At 30.7% G+C, this 25,871-nt stretch overlaps 1 protein-coding gene and 2 long non-coding RNA genes across 20 annotated transcripts; 1 reads left to right on the forward strand and 2 right to left on the reverse strand.

Annotated features, from left to right (window-relative positions):
* Positions 1-17,452: 17,452 nt before the first annotated feature.
* Positions 17,453-17,943, reverse strand: LOC140183300 (uncharacterized). Its single transcript, XR_011879255.1, has 2 exons — positions 17,738-17,943; positions 17,453-17,658 (listed from the first exon to the last, which is right to left on the reverse strand). It is a non-coding gene; the product is annotated as an uncharacterized lncRNA (long non-coding RNA).
* Positions 17,933-22,313, forward strand: LOC112783203 (uncharacterized). 17 transcript variants are annotated; one of them, XM_072231360.1, is made up of 13 exons: positions 17,933-18,145; positions 18,219-18,382; positions 18,452-18,486; positions 18,585-18,650; positions 18,743-18,844; positions 19,278-19,395; positions 19,482-19,570; positions 19,675-19,735; positions 19,872-19,959; positions 20,040-20,158; positions 21,145-21,210; positions 21,655-21,734; positions 22,084-22,313. In XM_072231360.1, the coding sequence occupies exons 1-6, from the start codon at positions 18,066-18,068 to the stop codon at positions 19,341-19,343; spliced, it is 513 nt and encodes a 170-aa protein (XP_072087461.1). In that variant the 5' UTR covers positions 17,933-18,065; the 3' UTR covers positions 19,344-19,395; positions 19,482-19,570; positions 19,675-19,735; positions 19,872-19,959; positions 20,040-20,158; positions 21,145-21,210; positions 21,655-21,734; positions 22,084-22,313. The 17 variants fall into 17 exon arrangements, with proteins under 17 accessions (XP_072087461.1, XP_072087460.1, XP_072087459.1 ...); XM_072231359.1 differs by lacking the exon at positions 21,655-21,734 and having other exon boundaries at positions 19,278-19,399; XM_072231358.1 differs by lacking the exon at positions 21,655-21,734.
* A 498-nt stretch (positions 22,314-22,811) lies between these two features.
* Positions 22,812-24,975, reverse strand: LOC112786648 (uncharacterized). 2 transcript variants are annotated; one of them, XR_011879254.1, is made up of 4 exons: positions 24,517-24,975; positions 24,014-24,074; positions 23,009-23,159; positions 22,812-22,920 (listed from the first exon to the last, which is right to left on the reverse strand). It is a non-coding gene; the product is annotated as an uncharacterized lncRNA (long non-coding RNA). The 2 variants fall into 2 exon arrangements; XR_011879253.1 differs by having other exon boundaries at positions 22,868-23,159; positions 24,010-24,074.
* Positions 24,976-25,871: the final 896 nt, after the last annotated feature.

Raw genomic sequence — 25,871 nt, forward strand, 5'->3', positions numbered from 1 at the left:
GTTGTGTGGACGGCGGGGGACTCGCAGTGGCCCGTTGCGAGGAGGAAGCCACGAAAGCCGTGCATCGCGAGTGAAGGAGTCGCCATAGATCGAAGTAGTTGATCGTGTGTCGCAAATGGAACCCGGCGGTGGCTACGTCGTGACGGAAGGAGAGTCATGGGGTGAAGAGAACGGTAGCTCCAGATATGATCCGTTGAAGTTCATCAAAAATTCATTTTTTTTATAAAAGTTTACAAATTCTCCATTCCTAAGGATTCATAACCAAAACCAAATCAAGCCTCTTCCATCTCATCATACAACATTACCAAACATTATACTTTACCTTTCCATCATATTTCAACCATCCAAATCCTATATCCATCAATTCCACCTCTATCACCCCACAATTTCATATTTTGCATATCAACATTCAATATTACACACTTACACCAATTCTCACCACTCACAAGCTTCATCTATCATGCATCATCATAATTCTCACTTCCACATATCAAAACCATCACAAGCATTAACATCATCACACATTATCAAGTTAACACCATCATCATGCATCCTCAAAATCAAACAATCAATTCAATCCAAACCTATCCTATGAGTCACTAGTCTAAGTGTCCTGAAATATTATATATTACATAGAGAAAACCGAAACCATACCTTGACCGATTCCCAATATGTACCAAAACCCAAATTGAGCGCAATTCAAGCTTCCAACCACAACTAAGTCACCAACCAACTCCAACAAGCATCAACAATCACTCCAAAGCTCCAATCAAATGTCAACAATCACAAACTCAATCTATATACACATAATTTACAACAATTCAACCTAGGGTTTATCAAATCCACAAAACCACAAGAGATTTGAATTGCTCACCTTACCTAATGATGATTGGGGCAAAACCTAATAATAATCAAGTACTAGAGTGTACCTAAACACCCAAAATCATAAAATTTCACTCAATACAAAATCCTAAAATTTCGAATTTTTGAAAAGAATAACTAAGAGGGATTTCGTTATTTTCTTACCAGTTTCTTGGGTGAGTTTTGTAGAGCTCTCCGTGGTGATCGCGTGGCCGCAAATGGTGCGGCGATCGGAGCTCCGTAGCTCAAGTTATGAGTTTGGAAAATTACGTGTGAATAGTGATAATGGGGGTTTCTCTCCTTCTTCCCCTTTTCAGCTGCATGTGTTGTGTTTTGTGGCTGAGTGTGGTTCATTAATTGGGTTATATATGTTGGGTTTTGGGCCCAACTTGGGCTCGATCCAACCCGTTAGCGTTTTTAACCCATTTGGCCTAACTTTGGGTCAAACCTTTAAAATTAATGTCTGATTTTCAACTCTAAATATTTTTCTAAGATTTTCTACTATTTTTAATTGTTCTCGCATAATACCAGACAAACTTGAACCAGTTCGACCGGTTCATCTGCCGGTTCGCGATTATTACTCGGTTTTTCGCAAAAAATTACATTTTCCGACTCAAAAAAATCTACTAAGTCCAAATATCATATTTATATTTTCTAATTCTCATTCTAAATTTTCGGATCCTATTTTGAACAATTATTAATCATTTAATTAAACGGTTAATTAGTCGCGGTTCTTACACACTGCGGACATGGAGAAGGGAAGGGTGAAAAAACGGCGCCGTTGATGAGTAAAAACAAAGAACGTGATTGGCATTGGTGTTATTATACAAATCCTAATTTTGCATAACCAGCAATTAATGGGGTTATTCAAATTAAAATTTAATAAAATATATTGAAATAATTATAATTAATTGAGTTGTTTAATTCTTGGCTGGTTAGACATTTGGTTCTCTATACTTTTTCAGCAGAGAATCTCTTCAACAACATGTATAAGGAGTTGACTTTGACCAAAGAAGTGGCTGAACATATTCCTATCCTATAGTGATCACAAAAACTTTAAAAATTCTTTTATGGTGGATTGGTTGGGGATGAAGATGTTTATGATTTTTATTTTTTATATTTTTATGCTTATAATGGATAACCATATCTTAGATTAATGATGGACCAATGTCTGGGTTTTATTCATTGTTAAGTCTCATTTTATTATGAATAGTAGTTTTGTTTCTCTTTATTGGTGGTGATCTTTCAAACGAGTTATGAATGATTGAGCTTTACATGATTTAGGACTGTTAATAATTTTTATATTCAAAATATATTTTATATATTGTTCGAAACTAAAAAATTTTCTTAGAAGTTTACCTAACTTTCTCTTCTCCAATATAGTGTAAGAAAGACAGGATCTTTATTAATTGTTATTAATTCACTTACTCCAAGTTTGTTTCCAGTGATAGAAAATGTACTTATAAATATAAATATATGCTGAAAATTATGATTATTTGATAACTAAGTAGCACTATCAATTTAAAAAAAATTTACATGCTAGAAATAGAGAAAAAAAAGGAAAGAAAAGAAAATTTTCTTTCATATTTTTTCTTTTTTTTTTTCAAATGAAAATGAAAGTTTATCAACATCAACACTAACAAAATAGTGGCAGCAGCACTAATATGAGACATCTTACGAGTAACAAAAGATTAATGTCAATCGCTAACACAATTTTCTTCTTTTTTATTTCTGTTTTTTCCTTTTCTTTTCTCTCTTTTTTCTCTTTCCTCTCTTTGCTTTTTCTTTTTCACTCTCTCGTCCCTCGTTTTACCTCTTTCAGCCTATTTCTCTAATTTGTCCCTTTCTTTTCTCTCTCTCTCTTATGAGGTCACTGAAAATCTATGTTTTTTTATTATTGCTTGGCTTGAAAATGCCATCAAAATAAAAATCAAAGTGTTTGTGGAATTTGGATGCGTTTTGAGAAGAAGATTTAGGGTGATTGAATGAATTGATTCCAATTAGAGATCCACCAAAACCTGTTATGGTTATTAGTGACTTAGAGAAGGGGGTTGAATCTAGGCCTCCTTTTTGCTTTGCTTGCTTTTATTTTAAACTGGATGAAACATAGAGAATCAGTTAAGTCTACTTTTATATATTGAAAACTCAGAAGACACTTTTATTTTTTCTCTTGTCGATAGAGGAGCCAAAATAAAATTACGAGGAAGTAGAATTGCTGTGACGTCTTACTGGACGGAATAAGTAGGAGATAATTTTATTTTGTCTTTTAGAAAATAAAATCAAAATCAGATCAGAGAAGGAAGAGTATCACATTTATATATCCTGATTCAACCATTTTGTGCAATGTAACCTATATCCAGTCTTTACCACAACAATGATGAAATTTTCACTATCTTTAACAAAGAATACATTCACTAATTTTTCTAAGATTCAACCCAATCCTATCTGGGGACAAACCCAACTTCTACCCAGGTTAGATTTGACTAGGTTCACTCTCTAGATTTTCAACCACTAAGTGCTCACCCAACTTAGCAAGAAAATTCTCTCAGGATCATAAAAATAAAACAGAAAAATGTACAAAGGATATCTGAAATAAACATTTGGCTTTTCTCCAAATCTAACTTTCTTCACCTTTTTTCTCAATGACTTTTTCTTAATTCCTCATGTTAATGCCTTTTTTCCATTAAAACAAAGAAAAATAAAACTGAGAGTGCAGAATACTTCAATAGAAAATTATGAAGGAGAATAAGGTATAGCTTGTAAGCTATGAAAACCCAAACTTTATGCTCTCACTCCTTGAATCAACCTCTAGCCATTTATCCCTTTAATAGAGGAGTAAAGCTTCCAAAGCTTAAAACTTGGCTTCATCAATTTGACTTGTTCTTTTCCCAATTCAGCAGCAGCGGTGCAAAAGAGAGATAAAGTAGTAGCGGTGATTGAACCTTACATGCGTACATACCTACCATCTTCTCTTTCATCCTTTTTCAAATTTCTTCAAGGATCTAAGCCATTCATTTGTGCTTTGACTCCAAGTTTCTTTCTTGTTCCTTGATTTGTAGCAGATCTCTATAATCTTCAGTTTACTATTTCAGTGCATGCAGAGAGAATATTCAACAATCTTCAATGAAGCACAAAGAAAGAAAATTTTCTTTAATGTAGCCTTCAGATTTGATCTTTGCTTAGTGCCCTAGCTAATTGACTTTCTTCTTCTTGTTTGATTTTGGTAACTCACTTTTCATCTTTAATTTGAACCCTAAATAGAGTTTCCTTTTCTTGCTTTACTTTTTGGAATGCTTCACGTGGGTGAGAGAGAAGAGAGAGACAAAGAGAAGAGAGAGAACTAGTTCAGTTACTTTATATTATGGTTCAAATGAAAGTGAATATTCCTTCCCTTGATGGTAAATCTTCCCATAGGCCATGAATGAGTTAAATAATATGAATATGGGCTTGACTCATCTTTAAATCTTCTGGGCCCGAACCACTTAAGGACTTTGCTTGTTATTCAATCCTTTAGATTTGGCCTGATGATTGCTTTTGTTTCTGATGAAAAATTATTGGTGTAATAAAAAAATATTCCCTTGAGCCATGAGTGTATGTGGGCCTGAAGCTTGTTATTAGGCATGTTTTTGCTTTCTATTAATTCTGCATAGTTAACAAACTAATCACACACATAATTGAGCTTTCAATCTAATAATTAATATTTGGTCATCATCAATTAATTATTATTAGTTCTTTAAACTCAACAATCTATAAGTCGCTTCAATGAGGTCATCAGAGCCAATTTTTCCTGTAGTTTCAAGCCAAGCCTTTCGGTCAACATCCCAAACTCATCCATTTTGGAGGAAAGATTGTAACTTTAGCGACTAAACAATAATTAGAATTTAGGAATGAACCAATTGAACTAAAATCTAGGATATACAAAAATGGAGACTAAAATGGTATTTTTATTAAGCAAGGTAGAGTGAAAAAATAATTTGCTAAATTTATGAGAGGAACTGAATTGATAGGGTGACAAAGAATCAAAATTTTGGTATGAATACATAGGTTAAAATTGAAATTGTTGTTTGGGAATAATAAGAAAGTAAAAAAGAGAAAAAAACATAGAAAGGAAAGGGAAAATGAAATGAGATTATGATGATACCAGAGCTACATGAATATCGTCAGAGGTAAGATAAAATTTGAATCCCTAATTTGAAGTAGAAAGTAAGAGATAATGATGATACCCGAACTTATGCAGCCATGATACTGGTATGGTGGTGCTTTTCTGTTCCGAAAGATGGATGAAGAGAAAGAAGGGTAAATTAGGAATTTAGGAATTTAGTAGTATGAGAATAAGGATAAATTAGTAATTTCATTTAATTTAAAAATTAAGATTTTTAAATTTGCTATATTAGTCTATGTGTTGGCTCAATATTTTTTGATATTATAGAGAAATGTGTGATTTTTATCATTATTTTCTTACATGTAAGTTTAACACTACTTTAGAAAAAACATTTACTTTTCAAAAGATAAAAAATGTCATTGCCATTTTGTTTTGTTAATTTTTTTAATAGGTTAAAAAGAATACAGCACCACTATTTTGTGAAGAAAATAATTTTTTAAAAAATTTTAAAATGTGAAAACGGCAATGCTATTTTGTTGAAAAATTTTTAAATTAGAAAAAAAATAGAAAATGGCAATGTTGTTTTGTTTGTTAAACGAGTTTAAAAATTAAAGTTGGTCAAAACGTCACTGACCTATTGAGAAAAAGTGAAAACGTCAATGAAATTTTGTATAGCCACAAATAAAAAAAAATATAAAACTAACTATAAAAGGAACCTTTGGTGTTAGCTAAAATGCATTAAGGAGAATAGAGGTGAACAAGTTGTTTTCATTTTTAGATTTTGAGAGAGATTTTTAGTTCTTCAAATTGTTATGCATATTGAGAGAGTAAAAAAAATTGTGAGTAAATGTAATAAGTGTATAAAATAGAGGGTTATGTTAATTTAAAAATATACTACAATCGTCAGATTTTGCCTCATACATATGAGGGCGTGAGCTTTTTATATGAGAATTCATATGTTATTGTTATTCTTCTTTCAATAACATATGAACGACCTAAAATTATATTTTCTCAAAGTGTAGATCATCAAGTATTGAAGAGAGTGACAAATATTTTGTACAGGCAACTTGTAATAATATTTGGTGGTTTCGTTTAATTTTAAATAATGCATATGGTTGATAAAGCTAGTATGCAAGAAATGTTTTCGGCCTACCATCAGCAGCTGTTGAGTACAAAACTTATATGCTTACCGAGAAAATTAGTTGGTTGAGGATCTCCGGATTTTGATGCGAGTGTTTTGGACTTTCTACCCTTGTATTAAAGCATTCAGAAGTTGCAAGCCAGTGGTACAAGTAGATGGCACACTTGTATGAAAAATATAAAGGGGCTCTTTTAGTTGCCATATCACAATATGGCAATGGGAATATCATGCCTCTTGTATTTGTCATAGTTGAGGGTGAGACTGCCGATACTTGACACTTTTTATTAGCCATCTATGAACACATGTGGTTAGTCGAGATGGTGTTGGTCTTATATTTGATCGACACAAGTTCATTATCTCAACTGTAGGTCGTAGTAATGGAACATGGCAATATTCGAGAGTTATTCACATATTTTACATCAAACACATAGCATCTAACTTTTTGAATAGGTTCAAGGTATCACATATGGCTATTTGGAAGGTTTTTAGGATGATTGTGAATTTGTTTATGTGTACGGTGGTAGGTATGGTTGTGAATACGATGTCATATAAGTTGTGTGAAAGGTTGTAAGGATTATTGAATGTGATGGTATAACTGGTTATGAATATTCATATGTGTGTGATGGGTGTAGATATCGTGGTGGATATAATATGGAGGTGGATATGATTGTTGCTGTGATGGTGAGTATGGGTATGGATATAGTGGTTGTTGTTCTTGTAGTTGTTACTCTGGTTGTTGCTCAAGTTGTTATCATGGTGGTTTGCTCTTGTTATTGGGGTTGTTGCTCTTGTTTGGAAAGCCACATGAGATCACCGAATTTACAAATATACTAATACATGTACTAGTTGGAAGGTTGATAGTTCTCAACATGTTGACCAGTTAAGGTGCACGTAGAACTGTTTGTCCATTTTAAGATCCATTTCTCATGTTCAACTGTCCAATTCTTGGCTTTTGGACCGGTCAGCACTATGTTATGGGACGCTCCAAGGTTCATAGCTTCTCATGGGAGCTCTTGATAAAAGCCAAATTTCTTTCTCACCCTATTAGTCGGATGCCACTCCACAACCTCAAAACATATTTGAGGCATTGTTGCACTCCAGAGATCTGAAACCCTAGTTCAGCTCAAGTAGAATAATATGAGGTGCAATCCAGTTAGGATTGTATACATCCCACACAAACTTAAATAACATATGAAAGCTCAAAGGTATAAATATGCAATCATCAATTTAAGTCAATATAAGTAAAAGTACAGATGACAAAACATATATCCCGTCCAGAGAAAGATCATCCAACATTCTCCTGATGTCAGCAGTTGTCGAATTTCTATATTGATCTGTGGTGGGTTGATAAATCATTCTACTTGGCATATAATGTTCATATTAGAAAGTACCAACAACAGAAATAATAATCAAATCCACATCGTATTTAAATTTTACCTATGAATGAGTGAAAAGCTAGTATCCATCGACTAATGCCCTAATGACAACATCCGTATCCATTCCCACACAAGAAGCAACGCTAGAGGACCATCCATATCATACCTTAATGCTCGACATAATGATTGATATATGTGTACAAGGCATGCAGAACCCCAACTAAACCTATTAATCTAAAAAAACTGGTGAAGCAACGGCAAATACTTCCAGTATATAGTAATTCCAGACTTGTCATTGAATAATGTCATAGCAAATAGCAACATTATATGACATTTCACATATATTTCCTTACTTAGTCGGTCCATCAAATGTTGGCGCTGCTTTAGGTTGCAAAACCATGATAGATGATTTCGCTTCCTCTATGGTCGTGCGATCCAGGAGCACTACCAAATTGGTTCATCCACTCGATTTCTAACCCGCTTGTGTTGTGATCAGTAGATCTAATCATCGGGCGACCATGTGTTCGAAGTCCAAAGATCATGGCAATATCCTCCAAAATAATCATGCATTCGGCATGTGGAAGATGAAAAGTGTACGTCTCAAGACGCCACCTTTCAACCAATATGTTTATACTCGAATTGTAAGTCATAATCTTCCCAATCTAAGATATATGATAAAATCGGTTCTCTCTTAGTTGTTCTTCCATTGTGAGTTCGTGACATTGTGTAAGTCTACTTGGTTTAAGTGTCTGTTGTGCAGATTTTTTAAACTCTGAAAATAAAAATCATAATTAGCAGTCAATAAACTATGACTAATAATATAAATTAATATTCATATTAATTACTAACTACTCAATTCAATAAGAACTATAATTAATAATGACTAAATTAATTGTTAATTATTAACTACTATTGTAAACACAAAAGTTACTTACATATAAAGAATGTCGAAGATATTCTATAACATAGTCTAGAGCACATGTAATGTCATATTTTTCCGTCTTCGTCTTTTCTTAATTCCACAATAAAAAAAACATACAAACAATTAATAATAACTCTATTTTATTTGCTAGTGATTAATCATTTATAATCAATATTTAAAAACATACACTGAAAATTAATAATAATAATTCTATTTCTCCTAATGAATATGCAAAATAAAACTAAAATTACTAAAAATGAACACTAATTGTTGCTAATATAACAATTAATAATAATACTATTTTGTAACAAATATTTAAGGAAAAACTAACAAAACTGAGTTAATAACATAGGCTAATAATTAATAATATTGTCATTTTATAACTAAATATTTAAAATAAAATATAATTTACTAAAAATACGTCCTAAGCATTAATAGTAATAATAACAATGCTTTTCTTTTTAATAAATATTCCAAATAAAACTAAAATTAGCAAAAATATATGCTAAAAACTAATAACCATAATTCTATTTTTTTCAATAAATAATTAAAATACAAGACAAAACTCTAAAAATATGTACTAACATTTAACAATATTCAGTTTTATTATTAAATATTTCAAACAAAACTAAAATAACTAAAAATATAAATTATAATAATTGAAGCTTCTAACATTTTATGTAAGATAAAAAAATTTAAAAATAAATAATAATCATTAATAATAATCAAAGCTAACATATTTTAATGCATTTTCAAAATAAAAGCTAAATCACTAAAAATTATATACTAACAACTATTAAATAAATAATTTTTCTTTTGAAAAAAATATTTCAAACAAAACAAAACTTACTAAAAATATATAAAACAACTAATTAATAATAGTTACCAACAACAATTAACTAACACTAATACTAGTACTATTGCTACATCTACAAGAACAAATCACATTATTTAACTAGGTATAATCATGTTTTTTTAACTACTTTCAGCCTAAACAAAGTTAAAAAATCACAATAACTAACTACTAATAACAACAAAAAAATAAATAAAAATACTTACTTGATTGATTTAGTGAATCTCCCTTTTCTCTTAACGTTTTGTTCAACAAGTAAGGTGGCAAAAAAATTTTAAGAAAGGGATGGAAGAGAGAATCGAAGAAGAAGGAGAAGAAGAAATAAGGGTAGAAGAGAATGGTTTTAGGTTAGGTTTTTTTTTTTTGAATAAATATTTTAAATATTTTATTTACAAATATGGGTAACTTGGACACAATTTAGGTTTTGTATCTTATTACTTATCTCATTCATAATATAAACGAAATATATATATATTGTTTGCATTGTAAATGAGATAAGACACATACATGAACGTAACGAGTGAACACATGTTATGTAACATAGCCTATTTCGTTTACACTGTAAATGAGATAAGTGGATATGGGATCTATATAAAGAAGTCGATTACAGTGCTCCTCAAGTGTCATTTTCAACACTTTCTCACTTCTCTTTCCCTCTTAGAGCCTTTTTCTTGACATATTTGACTTAGTTGGGAATTATGGTGTGCATAGATGCACAAAGAGATTATATCAATTGATTAAATGCAATGTAGCATATTGCAGGAGCAATTGACTTCGAGGTTAGTATTGTTATTTTTTTTTAATAAAAACTCATATATCTGTTATAGTTAAAGTACTTTGATTGGTTTTATGTTGTACCATGTATGACTAGAATTGATGTTGTGTTAGGAGCATGATATATGTTAGATTAGTGGCTAGTTTGTTTTAGTAGTTGGCCTCTACATTTAGTTGAGCAACCTGTTTTAGTGAATATTAGTTAAAATAATTTTTTAATAAATTTTATTTCAATTTGTATGCTAGGAATTAAATTCAGTAATTTCACAAAAAAAAATTAAATTATGACATTTGAAATAATTTTATTTTTAATTTAATTTTTAAATATGATGACATTTTAATTTACTTTTTATTCGTGTGAAATAATATTATAATTTTAATTTTATTTTTAAATATTTTATTTTAATTTATTTTTTACCTTAACAGAGGCATCGCCTCCTACTTCCTAGGCGAGTTAGTCATACTCTTGTACCACCGGACGTCATTCTCCCTTACTTTAGGGAGGCTGGTTTTAGCAACATGGTGCAAGTCAGGAACTTTGTGCTTGACAACACCCTGATTTCTATATTTATAGTGTTGGTGTCTGGAGACCCACACTTTTCACATGCCTTAGGGTGAGTGCACCATCACCTTGCAAGATGTTACGTACCACCAAGTGTTACACACCAATACTGAAGAGTCAATGGGTGGCTGCTTGAGGGACTTCCAAACATAGTACCAATACCCGACATGGGAATGGATAGAGAAGTTTCTCGGTGTTAGGCCTTCGCATGCTCAACAGGAAGAGCAAAGGAAGGAATTCTTTTCTATCAAGCTGACATGGCCTAGTGACAAAGTGTACCATATTCCAGGTGGTGTAGATCCGGCCACTCTTCGATAGTACACAAGGTGTTATATGCTGCTGCTGATCGGTAGTTACCTGATGACAGATAAGTCGTACAATCAGGTTCACATAAGGTGCCTTTAGTTTGTCCTAAGGATTCGTCGTGCAAGCATAGACATATAACTCTTTGTGCTCAGCAACACATCGAGCAACCACAACCATTGTTGGATGCATGCTACTACTAATATCATGGATATTCCATCGGTTTCTAGCATGGTGCCCACTTGAGTGGCAGACACTGACCTTTTCATTGGCTATGAGGTATATATTTATTAGCTTCTCATATTGTCTTTCTTATTTATTAACTTTAATATTTTCGGCAGGTTAAGACTCAAGTGGGAGAGAAAACAACATTAATATTTATTAACTTCTCATATTGTCTTTCTAGAATGTGTGCATGTGTCACACATGCAAAGAAAATGTCAACGGCATTTTCAGGAAAACAACATTGCCGTTTTGTGCCTCAACGGTATTGACGATTTGAGTCTTAACACTAACACCTCCCACAATAGCGTATTACACATCATTTTGATAATTTTTTAATGTAACACCACACTCCTTCCAATATTAAAAGAAATAGTTCCTCTATGTTTGCTATTTCATCTCTCCTGTTAGCCAATTCAGGGGTTTCCATTGACAGAAATGTGAACATTTAATAGTTGGTAATTTTCGTCAAACTTAATATTCTTTTAGAAACTAATTTACCATTTGCATATTTTAAAATTATTGTTGTCAGCAACAGAATCTTCTGAATACCAATATAATGGTTTACCCTCATTGAAACTAATTTTTTACAAAAGTCAAAGAACCAAATTACAATTTTTAATTTCAGTAAATCACTATTTTAGACAAATAATATATTTTTTCAAATCATTGAAAATTAAACAGTTGTACATATAGCTAGAGACTAAAGAATAATATTAAAATTTGGATGAGTAGTTCAATAGTTGTTATGAGTTTGTTATTGAATTAAAATGATTAAGTAGGGTCTATTATGTTTGATTAATAATAGAGACTTACATATAATTATTTTCATGTAAAAATAATATTTGAGAATTATTAAATAATTTAATGTGTATTTGACTAAATTGTCATATAATGATTTTTAATTATTAGTATCCTACGAAAGCAATTGTCAATATGTGGCATATAGTTTAATAGTTTATAGTATGCACTCGTTATGTTGTATTCTTGTCTTTATTCCACCAACTTAATTGACCAATATTATTATGATCTTTGTCTGCATCAAACCGAATGCCATATTTCATTTCTTCTCAAATGGGAAACCGAATTTAAATTAAATTTCATTTTTATTTTGATCTTATAAAGATGTTTAGCCTATGTTTTACCAAGTCCCAGAATTCAAGTATTTATTATGATCTTTACAAGAGTGTAAAGTTTATTTACCTTCTTCATTCATTCTTTCGTCCCTTACTTTATGGGTTGGAAAGTGTAAGAGTTGACTACAATAAACAATTTTAGTTGGTATAATTTATATAACTAATTTATAACTTTTAATTTAAAGGGTTGATAACTTTTGAAAAATATTGGTAACTCTTGAAATAACAGCAAAGTCTTTTATATTAAAAAAAAGGTTTGAATTATATATTGCAAACAAAGATTTGGATTGTAAATTTAGAGGAAACATGACTTATTCAGTTATTCTTCTTCTGTAATTGCTTCCGTGAGTATATATATTATTGATTATTATTATTCTATTTCTATAATATATATACTCTTCGCTGAGTCCATAGACTCACATTACTACTAGTGAATTATTTCTTCACATACGACAGACAATGTTATTAAATATTTAATGAAGATAGGAATATATAAACACACCTAACGAATGATAAACATCTATATTCTGACACAAAAGAAAAAATATCTATTATATATTCCATATTTCCTGCGTAGTTAGGCTATTATAAAATAAGGAATGGATCCTCTCATTTTTTATTTTTTTTTTTTTAAAAAGATCATACTTTACCAAACAATCGAAAAAAAAATTGAGAGAATCCACTCCCTACCATTACTTTATTTGATGTTGGCTTGTCATTATTATCCCAACACACTACAAAAAAGTTTGTAAAGTTTACTTACAATCTCCTTATTAAGACTCTTCTTTTCACCTAGTATCTCAATTCTCAAGAGTATAATCAACTTTTTAATATATTTAAAATACTAAATTATTTCAATTCTATTTAAAATTCTCTAATTGAGATTTTCTTTTTTATTTATTTCAAATAAAAAAATTAATTTACAAATAAAATCAATTTCTAAAACTTTGTAAAGACATCCAAAGTTTTGTTGAAAAATAATGTTCAAAGCCATTATTAGCAATCATGATGATGATGAAAGACTAAGAGTAATATTGGCATGTATTTTGGATGTATTAGTCAAAATTAATTTTAAATGTGTAATTTTCAAAAGAGTACAACATTAAATCAGTTCCTAAAAGAAGTTGAATAGGACAATTTAGTTCTGAACAAATTTTAACTACTAAATTAGTTTCATAACTTTTTATTTTGTTAGACAAATCAATTCTCACGTCAAATTTTGATAAATACTTAGATAATCAATCCTTGTCATCATTTAATAAAGAGGAAAGAAGGTTAATTTTTTTAGGTATGGAAAAAAAATGTGTATCACACCAAAATGTAAAAATAATATGTAAATACAAGTATAGGGATGTTAGAGATAACAAGATGCAACATCCATGTTGCGAGTTAAATCTCGCAGGTTGCGAGCTGACACCACGTATGTAGCTGGCATACTAATATCACGCAGGTTGTATGTTGAGTGAAATTAATCATTGATTGGTTGGTTTTAGAATAGGTAAACTACGTGTTAAGTATTTTTATGATGCTATGCAAGAATTTTGCTGATAAATACCAAATTCTTTATCATTATGAGTTATGTCACTACAACAAATATAGGCTTTAGTAACGCCAAAATTTGTAACGCATTAAAATTATTTTCTTAGATGGTTTTAGATAACGATTTTTTACAATGTTACTGTTGAAGTTCAATTTTTCATTGTTTTATAGCAACAAAATAAAATCATTACAATGATTTATTTTTAGACAACGATTTTTTAATATTGTTTAAATAGTTATATAAAAGATACGCATAAAAACCATTACCTAAGAATACTTAATTTATAGTACACATAAAAACCATTACCAAAATTCACTACACTTTAAAGTCGTTCTACTAAATGGTCTTAGACAACGGTTTTTGCAGTGTTGCTATTGAAGTTTAAATTTTTATTATGTTATGGCAACAAAATAAAACTGTTCTCTTTGACTATTTTAAAGAACAATTTTATAGCCGTTACAACGATTTTTTTTATCGAGCAATATTTTTTAATGTTGTTTAAATAATTATGCAAAAGATACGCAAAAAACCATTCTCTAAGAATATTTAATTTATAGTACACAAAAAAACTATTGCCAAAATTTGCTACACTTTAAAACAGTTCTATTAGATAGTCTTAGACAATAATTTTTATAGTGTTGTTGTTCAAGTTCAATTTTCATTATTTTATAGCAACAAAATAAAACCGTTCTCTTTGACAATTTTAAAAATTAATTTATTAAAGTATAAATAATAAATTATTAGAAACTTGGGTTTTAATTTCATCCAAAGACCCGCACCTCTCCCTTACCTCTTGCGATTCCCCCTCTCTCGCAGTCGTAGCACAGGCAGGACGCAACGCTGCAGGCGGCAGCAGCTCAGAGCACCGGCAGCAAGGACGATCACTTCTACTTTTCTCCCTCGCACCGGCGTCTTACGTCCCTGCCTCTCTCCCCCCTTACATATTTCTCTCTCTCTATCTCTCTCTCTCTCTCTCTGCATCAACTTGGATCGAAGTCACCCAGAGCCCAGAAAGCATCGGCGGCGATGATGAGGCTCTCTCCCTCGCACCAGCGTCCTTGTCTCTCTCTCTCTCCTTCCCTCACAGCTATGAAGGGGCTTTCTCTCTCTCTCTCTCTCTCTCTCTCTTGCCCTCTCAGTTCTGCGGTGGACGGCAATGAGATGCCCCTATTCTCTGCCAGAAAGGTCATCCCTCCCTCCAGCGGCGCTTATGCTCTGAGAAGAATCTTCGCCGCTTCTGTTCTGCGACGAGGAATCTGCTACCCCGCTGGCTACCTCCTCCATTGCAAGTTAGTTGTTTCTACCATTTCAAATTGATGAAATTGTTGCGAAATCAAGGTTTAGGGTATGAATTCTATTACTGTAAATTGGGGTTATACTTTGAAATTGATTACTGTGAAATTGGTTATAGTATTTAAATTCTGTTACTTTTAAATTGAGTTTAAAGTCTGGAATTGATTACTTTGAAATTGGTTTTAGTGTTTGGATTTTGTTATTTTGAAATTCAGTTTAGAGTTTGGAATTGATTACTGTGAAATTGGTCTTAGTGTTTGGATTCTGTTAGCTTTGCTCAACCTGCATCCTTTTTCCGCTCTTTTTAACCTAATTTAAATTTTACTCTTTTTTCCCTTGAACTTCTTCTATGCTTACTGTTTTGTTATGATTTTATTTTAGTCTAAGCAAAACTCATGTCATAGCGTATGGTTTGAAAAGTACAATAGATGAGGTAAGGCTTCCCCGAAATAAATAATAATGTTTTTTTTCCATGTCGATGTTTTATATGAGTTTGTGTTTTCTTGTTTAGTTTCGTAAGAATATTGTTTTTGCTAGGTTGGGAAGTCTTACCTTAATAGATGATTAGATTGCCTTTAAGAAAGCGTTCTCATCCAACTTTCTCATCCCTCCAAATGAGAATATCTATGGTGGCATGATCCTTGCTCAACTTTGTTGTGATCCTCTAAGACTTGAATCCTATGGTTCAAGTTTTCATCTCAAAAGATTTTTCTCTAACCATGTCCTTGCCTTACTATCTCTGCATTGATTTATTTATGCCTTTTTCTGGACATCATTTCTTTTGTTTGTATTACTTTCAAGTGATTTATAAAGTTTCAATGTAGAATTCTTCAATTTCAATGTTGTTATTGTCAGTTCTTGCTCACATCTAGCCAAAGTAATGTTACATCTTTAAGAATTCTAAATCAGTAATTGCAATATTATGCAAACTCAATTTGTCTATTATCTGTTAACGTTCTTGTTTGCATTTATTTCTCTAGATATGTTTCTTTAGACTATCCAAAGCAACTCCTAACTTGAACACCTGTCTTATGGGTTTGTATCTTAGAATTTAGCTTAGATTGTTTTCATGTGTAGCTTGTTGGCAACTCATATCTTGAAGAATTAAAAGTTTCATACTGATATGAGATCTACTTAGATACTGAATTATATTGAACTCATTATTCTAAAGTTGTTTTAAGGCTTAACAATTTGTTTATGGATCATTATATCCGGGGTCAAAATTATTTTATATTGACTTTTTCTATGGAATAATTGATAATAGAATCCTCTTTAGACATATTTTACAATCTCAAATAATGGTTTACGTGTCTTTTCACTGGTAGCTTGTTTCTTGTATTATATTTAAGTGAGATTATTAATTTGCTTGACCAAATTAATATTAGCTATTATGACCTAGCTATTAATAAGGAAATGCATAAGAAAAATCACTGGCAGTTATCTTTCTTTCGCTCTTTCCCTTTCTCTGTTAGTAAGCATTATTAGCATTAAGCTTAGCATTATATTTAATTTGCTAATTTTTTTCATAAGAAAATCATTATGAAGGAGAGAAAGAATTTAATCATACAAATTGTGAAGATCAAATACTAAAGAGTAAAAATATCAATTTATGAAGATGATGAGTATCTTAGTTTATTTTACTTATAAAATCTCTTTTATAGGTTACAAATATGTACGAATCTTACATAATACTTTATAAATCAAATTTGATGGTAAATGTTCAATTAGTTTTTTTTATTGACACTAAATTAAAAAAATAGTTGGAACTAATTTCAATACAACATGATAAAACTATTGTAAATAAAAAAATATATAACAAAAAATCGCTGTCAAAAATTACAAAGGACAATGGTGTTAAAACCGTTGCCAAAGATAGCTACAAAATGGCAACAATATGAAAATCATAGCAAAAAATACAACACCAAAGGCAACGCTTTTAAACCATTGTCTTTGTGAATAACAAAACTACAACAGCTTAAAACCGTTGCCTATACCATTATGGTTTTAAACCTACGTCGTGAAAGAGAACGGTTCTAAACTGTTGCCTATCCAGTAACGGTTCTAAACTGTTGTCAAAACAATTGTCTATGCTAATAACTATGGCAACGATTTTTTTAGTTGTCGTTGCCTTAGGTAAAAACCGTTGCCGATGAGCATTGGCAACGGCCGCATATATCACAGGTCAAAAACCATTGCCAAAGCATTACTTAAAGTTTTAGGAACGGTTTTTCGATATATGGCAATAGTTTTCGACCGTTGTGAAAACCCTTATTTGTTTTAGTGTGTGTATAAGTATCAGTGGTGTGAGGCTAGATAATTTCTAGACTGAGTTCAAGGAGATGATAAAAGTGGGACTTTTAGTGAGTTGTACAGAAATCCTGTTATCATATTTGGTAGACTAATACAGTTTGATACAATATCCATCGTTGATGAAGAAGCAAGTATGTAATAGATGTTTTAGATTCATCAAAAGACTCGAGCTCAAATGTCGATGTTGAATTGTATGTTGAGTTTGAACATATAGCTGCAGATAAAATTTAACACGAGTCAAACATGGATGATAATAGAGTAATCTGCAAAGCAAACAACAATGAGGGTTAAGAGGACTTCAGAGCCAACTACGAAGTCAATGACGAGAATCAAGATACTAACCAGGTAGGTGATATGGTTGTGTAGAGCGTAGTAGTTTGACGTGCAAGCCAGCATCCTTTTGATGTTTCACCACTACAAAATTTTTATTTGTTTGTGATAGTTTTTTAATGGAGGTTACTAAAAATCTCCATAATATATTTTATTTGTGGCAAATTATAAAACTCTCATTGTTATAATACTTCTAATCCAATTAATTATAAAACAATCCAATTCAAACAAATATTCAATCAGCCCATGCAAAAAAAAAAAAACATAACAGGGCTTCGAGAGAAGGCTTCGAGGGAGGGGACGACGGAGAGTGAGATCTCTCTGAAACCCTAGAATTTCAATGTCACCGCCACCGCTACCGCTACCGCCACCGCCATTCATGTCTTTGCCGTTGTTGCCGTTATTGTCTCCTTCATTGAGGTAATACTTAGATCTTCTGCTTCTGCATCATCTTCTACGGCAGGTTCTTCCACTGGTTCTGCTTTTGCTCCAGTTGCTTGAAGCACTCAGAGCGAGGTTTCGGTGCGGACGCGGTGGCACTAGCTGAGGAGATCTGGAAGGCGAGCGAGCATGAGTTTTTGGAAGCTTCGATTGAAGCTGCGTTCAAAGCTATCAGATCTCGTGGAATTGATTCTCATGTCATTCCAAGTCATTGCGGTGAGAATTTCTTCCTAATTTTTTCTTGTTTAGTTCGAGACTTAAATTTTCTCACTCACTTCCGTTCAGAATTTGTTCAGACAATCTCCGTGTTTGTGAGAGAGGTGAATTGAATTTGAGTTCTCTATTAACTCCAATTTATGCCTAGTTCAGCTTCATACGGATACTTTCTCACTTGCTTCTATTATTTCAATGATTCCAGATTACAAAGCCAGCAATGTACCTTTTTATGGAAATTCAGAAAATCGATAATAGTTACTATCCTGAGGTATATATGTATGTCTTTCTAATATTTCCTTTTCAAATGGAAGATTGAACTTACTGATTACAAAATAGTTCGCTACATGGATGGCTTTGTAGACTCTCCATAAGCCCTTTATTATCAATGATGGATCTGGCTTCAAAATGCTATGGAAAGCCGTTAAGACATTCCTAGATGTTTGCACAGTAGCAAAAGTTCAAGTATGGATCATTGTTATATTCCATTATATTATTCCATTTTCAGATATCTTGAACTAACAAGATTCTTATTCCATTGGTACCAGTTTTACTTTTGGCATGCCAACTATGTTATAGTTACTGTGATTGATGGTGGCAATGGATTGGCACTAGTGACAATGGTGGTTTAGTTGTTAGTGATTATACAAATCTTATTAATATTTAAGTTGATAATACGTTAAAGGTTGATTTCCCTTTTGGTTTGTAATATTATCTTGCATTTGGTTGAACTTATTTTGGTTTGATTTATAGTAAGAATTTGTCCCCTATTTTCCTAAAGACAGCATATTTGTATTATACAAATTTTAACTGTTATCATATTTCATCTACTTATGTGAAAGATTAATCCTTGACTGGGAAAAACAAATCATCCCCTTTATTTTTGTTGTTTCTACAGGAAAAAAGAAGGTCCTGCAACAAAACCTTACATAAAATGGGCAGCATCAATGGCTACTTCTCTTGATACTGGTGTCCCCTGTATTATGTACATGCAAGCAGATGCTCCAAATCCTATTGTAGGTAATTAACTAATTATTAAGAATCCTTAATTTGCAGCTATCTTCACTAATATTACTTTATTGTTATACATGTTAATTGCTAGATTAACACATGCAATAGAGTTTACTGCGATCAGTTCATACCAAACTCTAATGCTAAGCCGAAGATTTAGATCGAGGGCTATAACGGATGGTTAGTTACTCGAGTTAAGTTAGTTAGATTCTTGATAAAAGAGCGCAGATAAAGACCGAAAAAAGGGTCTAAGTGATTTTGAATTCTTTGATTTGTAATGGCAGGTTTCTTTATTATGGTGGAACTGTACCTTAGAGACCTGTGAAAGATCTTGCATTTACTGTGGTAAGATTTTATCAACTTGGTGGAACTTTTATGAACTACTATATGGTATTGAAACCTATGATATCTTTTAAGTTTGTTATTATATGTATATGAGAAAGGAATTGAGTTAATAACACAAAGTTTTGATGTAAAACAGTATCATGAAGGAACCAATTTTAGTAGAACCACAGGTGGACTTTTTGTTGCTACTAGTTATGACTATGATGTACCACTTGATGAATATGGTATGATATTTATTTATTTATCTATCTTATTATTTTGGTTCTAAAGAGAATTTCAAATTTAATCAATATCTCCTATGTAGGAATCATTAGACAGCCTAAGTGGGGACACCTTAAAGATTTGCATAAATTTATAAAGCTTTGTGAAGAAGCATTGATTGCTACTGATCCAGCAGTTACATCTCTTCATCCAAATATAGAGGTATATATGAGTAGCACTTTTTAAAACTTATATCAGATTTTCTTAAATTCTTCAAGCTTATTATGTTTTTAATATCTTATTAAATCATCTTTATATGCTTTATGGTTTCTGCTCTTTGAGCTCTCAGGTTGTAATTTACAAAATAGATAATGTGTCTGCTGTCTGCATAAACACTATAAGGTTTATATTTAATTAAGGTAAAGCTAGTATATTAATTTCTACTGTAACTGTGGATCACTTTAGTAGTTCTTTAAAGGATAAAATATGGTTCAAGAAGTCTTTTTAGTGTATGTTACAAAGTAATGAACTTACTCCAGCAGAAAAGATATCAGAGGAAATAGGAAAATTAATAATCAGATAGGGTGCAACTAAATAAGTGCTATTATGATATTTGGTTGGATTATTCTTGTTCATAATTTGGTAAGTGATCTTTATTTTATTCGTACAAAAGAATTCCACTATTATGCCATAAAAGAAGTGCTGGAAGGGATATTAGTTAGCAATTCCATTATCAGAAAAAGTATGCTGATTCTCTTGTTAGACAATAACTACTACTTACATACCAGGCTTATGATAATAAATTAGGTAGAGGTTGTGACATATAGAACATTTAAGTGGTGTGTAATATAACATATTTGACTCTAGGTGCATTTAATAATAATTAAAAAAAAGGCTGCCATGAATAATCAAATGAATTAGTAATCTTTGACCTCATTCTATATTCTATTTCCCTGTGAATTTTATGCCAATAATTGGAATTATAACAAGAGCCAAGAGATTTTAATTTACAAATATATCAATCAAATAATCATGTGTGGATGATAGTGAATTAGAGTAGTCAAAAGTCTCTTCTGTAGTTGCATTTGAAAGTTTTCTTTTATAAAACATGTTAGTGACTAATGCTTCTGCTGAATCAAAGCAATTTAAAGCTCAAATGATGTCACCAATGTGTGATTTTAATTCTGATTCTCATTCTCATTCTGAAGGCATATATATATCAGTAACCTCACAATAGAGACTTTCTTCTTCCTTTCAAACAAGGCAAGCTTTAGGTATGGTTATTACTATTATCCCCACTTTCATGCTATTGGATATGCAAGACTAATGCATAGAAGCATGTTAAGTTTAATTTTGTTAAAAAAATTATAAGTTTGTGATTATTTAAATTTGAGTTCATTTAATTTGTTTAGTTTTAGGAATAGATTTAAGTTTTATGTTTATTATTTTTGTTTTAATTTGTTTAGTTTTAGGAATAGAAGATGATAATGTTCCCCCTTTGCCTATTGTTTCTTGTTTTTATATCCTTGTGTTGATGCAGAGCATTGATGCAGAGTATGGATGTTTTTTTCAGATATCATGCATGTGTTTTTATTTGTTCATGTCCAAAAGGGAGAATTCCCGTAACCATAACCATACATGACAAAATTAATAAGTTGTTTGGGTTTGGATTCAGAATTTAATTTAATTGATTATATTATTCTTCAATTTTTTTATAGATAATAATTATAATTAAAATGGGTATTGATTCTTCTCTCACTAGTTTCTTATTATTGCTTTTGGACAAATGCTTGTTGAGGTAAGATAATAATTATATCCTGTTTTATTTTAAATATGTTAGAAGTTTATTATAGCTTTGTAGTTTATTATGTTAGAAATCTCATATATATTTTTTAGTAGTACACATATCTAATAATTATTTTTCCCTATTTGTAAAGATAATCTCTCTTTTTCAGTTCTCAGATCAGTTTGGGCATCATGCCCAGCTTTTGCTTTAACACCTTTTTTTTGGAATATATATATTTTCATAATTTTTTCAGAAAGATCAAATTTTGTATCAGTTAGTTATTAGTAGATGTATAAAAAATTTAGAATTATATTGTTGTTGCTTAGTCAAGTGTGATCTAATTCTAGTATTTTTATGGCAGATGCTTAGGATCAATGCAAAAAATCCCCATTATTAATAGATTTCAAGCATGGCAGATGCTGAAGTAACCGAATGGGATCTAATATCCTCCGGTCTTCCACTTATTGTTTTATTTTACTTTTTAAAGAAAAACAATAATAGTTATGTAGAACAATACCATATGCAATTATGTTTGGAATTATTGACATTGAGAATTTTTTTATATATAGAGTTATGTTTTATATTGAGAAATTGTGTTATAAAAGATTTAGTTTTTGAATTTTAATATTAAAAAATAAATTTTTAATTTGAAAATATGTAAATGAGATGAGATTAATGAATGATTTGAAATTAAAAATAAATAAATAATTACAGAATTTGTAGAGGTTTGAAAATCTCACAAAATAGTTATATTTTGTTTAATTAAAAAATCAATTTGTGAGGGTTTTAAACTGCCACAAAATGGTTTAAAACTGTCACAAAAGTTCAATATAAAACCCCACTAAATACATACAAAATCCCCACTGAATAGATTATGAAAGTTTTTAAAAACTTTCACAAAAGACATCGTGGCACCTCAAATTTTAAGAATTTTAGTAACCCTCCACAAACTATTTGATAGGAGTTATAAACCTCTATAAAAAAAAAAAAAAAAAAAAAAAACTGCCATAAATAAGTAGAAACCTTATAGTGCACGCACCTTTTATGTGTGTCTTAGATTTTGACAGCATGTATGCACCAAAATAATATGCAAACCCATGACAGCTAGCTTTATATAACTTGCTGAGTTAGTACTAGCTTCAAAGTTCTCTGCCAAAAACTGCCATGCGCTCGTTTACCAAAAAGGCATGATTATTGTCTGTTCTATCGATAATGATACCCACATTAATAGGGAGACAAAAAATGTGTACTACATATAGTAAAAAGTGTGAATTTCAAGCTTTCACCTTTCGACTCAAGCAGTAAGCAATGCAACATGTCTTTTTATTTCACTCATTCTTGAGACATGATAGAATTCAGTCAATCAGAATGTGTCGACTCTAATCTCATTTTACGTCTCTAATAGATCAAGTTTCTGGGGCAACAAGATTTTGGTGGCTGATACAAATAACATAACACTAATAAATATAAAAAGTTCAATAAAAAATAATAATTATAAAATAATTATTATTAAATACAACACAATTATAATTAAACTATAATTACAGAAATATGTAAAGTATAAAATAATTCTAAATTATACATTAAGCAAAATAATATAAAATAATATATAACTTAATATAAAAGCTAAAACAATTTTGTATAAAACAATTTTTTATAGAACATATCATAATTGTAAAATGAAATAAAATATTAAACTGTTTTTATAAAAAATTAAATTTTGAAATTATTTTAATTTAGTTACAGAACAATAAATTATTAAGATATTAAGTAATTACAGAATAATTTTAAATTAAATTGTTTAAAATATAATTATCAAGTGGTAAACATAAAAATTAAACTTTAATTTTAAAAATCTGAAAATTATAAAATAATTATTTACAAACTACATAATATTATTAAGATAATTATAAATTATGACTACTTAAAAATATTAACATAATTAAATTATAAAATATTAATATCATAAATTATTAAAGTTGTCACACTAGTTAAAATTATAACACTATATTAAAATTAGTTAAAGTTCGAAATTATAAAAAAATATAAAATATTATTAATTACATTATTACAGTAAATAATGAGATTAAGCAAATAATGAGGAGTATAAAATAATTAAAAAAATAAAAGAGATTAAAAAAGATTAAGCTGATTAAAACTTATATATATATTGAGAATGATCCAAATTCTTAATAATATATTCTTTCGATAATGTATAATTATATACCATTTTATAACACACACTAACTTTATTAAAAAATATCAAAATTTTCTATAAAGATGCTACCTGCCTGATTTGTCTGCACATCTTATTGTTCCACATCTGCTATGTCCTACCACAAGCCAACATTCCTACATTATACAAAATTTTTAAAATTAATAGATCAGTCCTTCTATAAAGACAAACAACATAATGTAAAAATTAATGTCTAACAAAAAAAAAAATTTAAAATTGATTAAATAATTAAAATTTGTTAAAAATTAATGTTTGCCTCAATATTTCATAGAGACTGTATTAGGTTACTACTCTTTTTAAAATTTTCAATGTGCAAAATTGTTCTAAGTTCTAACCGAACCAAAATAAATATAAATATATATTTAATCACAATCCAGTTAAACCACAATATTCTGATGAACCATTATTATCTAGTCTGGCTTAATATCCAGTTCGACTTTCATAAAATTGAATTTAACTGCAATTTACATGAACTTAGAGAAAAGAAAATTTCATGGAGAAAGAAAAAAAGAAAAATAAAAGGAAAATATATAATTAGGTAGCAACTAGTCCGACTACCAAGTAACGAAAGCGAAAGCAGCAAGATATTTTAAGCAGAGAAGAAACTGTTTGAGGCAGCAATAGCAAATTGGGTCTTTGGTTCCCATTTCAAAACCCACTTTGGAAGCACCCTCTTATCCTTAACGAGCCTCTCAGTGAGACCCAATAATAGTGAAGAAGAAACCAACGTCATTTCTCCCTCTACGTTATTAAGATTCTTGGTCCTCCTCTCGTACTCTTCTGCCACCAACATAGCGATGTCAGACATTCTTGATTTCTCTCGCTATATTATTGTATGGTACCAAATATATGATGTTGCTTTGAGCTTTGATTCTTCACATGAAGATGAAGAAATGCAACAAGATATTTATAGGAGCTAGGGGACTACAGAAACGAGTGTGTAAAAAGTAGATGGGCTTTTTCTTTTCGGATAAGAATGAATTGAACGCTGAATTGAAGCCTAATAATGGAGATGCTGATTTTAGATACTTGTGTGATACACTTTTTAAATGGGTGGGTCAAGGAAGTGGTTTTTTTTAATTGTATTTTTTAATTCGATAAGTTAAAATTAATTTATTATTAATTTAAAGATTATTTAAAAATTTATTATTGGCTATAAATTATTACATATACAAAAACAAATGAAGTGACTATTTAACGAATTAAAGTTGATTATGGAAATAATTTCTTATTTAAAATTTTAAATATTCTTTGAGTATATAAGAACAAACTTTGTAAGAATCTATATTTTTTTGAATATTAAAAGATTAAATTTTATAATTTATTTAGGATTTTGATCGGGTACTTATTAACATTAATTATGATAGAATATATAAATTATCATGTTATATATGCATTTAGTTGTTAGTCAAAAAGAGTTGTGGCATTTTAATCAGAAATTAATTTGATTATGGATAAAATAATAGTGATAAATTTAAATATGGATGCATGGTGAGTTGTCCACAAATGTGGACTTGCGATACTCAATGACCTGCAAAACGCAGGTAATATTTTACAGGCGATGAAACCAAAAATTTGCAGGCAAAACGCAGGATGTGATTGGACTGAGAAGGGAAGCAGGTTGCAAAACGTGCCCTGATGTTCCCTGCATGCTGATAGGAGCAGGTATTAACCAGCATTGAATTAGGCAAAACGCAGATTGCGTTTGTCAGTCTTGCAGAGCAAAACGGAGGTTGCGTTTTGCAGCCTTCCTAACTGCATGCGCGACACGTGTTATAGAGGGTGGTCACTTGAGTCCTTAAAAGTCAAAACACAGACAACTAGGGAAGGCTAAGTAAAAACGAAGTAAGTTACTGAAGCTGAGGAAGAGTAAAAGGAGAATGAGGAAGCAAGAGTGAAGAGGATTAAGAGTG

The sequence above is a fragment of the Arachis hypogaea genome, chromosome 20 (assembly GCF_003086295.3).
Source record: "Arachis hypogaea cultivar Tifrunner chromosome 20, arahy.Tifrunner.gnm2.J5K5, whole genome shotgun sequence".
NCBI lineage: Eukaryota > Viridiplantae > Streptophyta > Magnoliopsida > Fabales > Fabaceae > Arachis > Arachis hypogaea.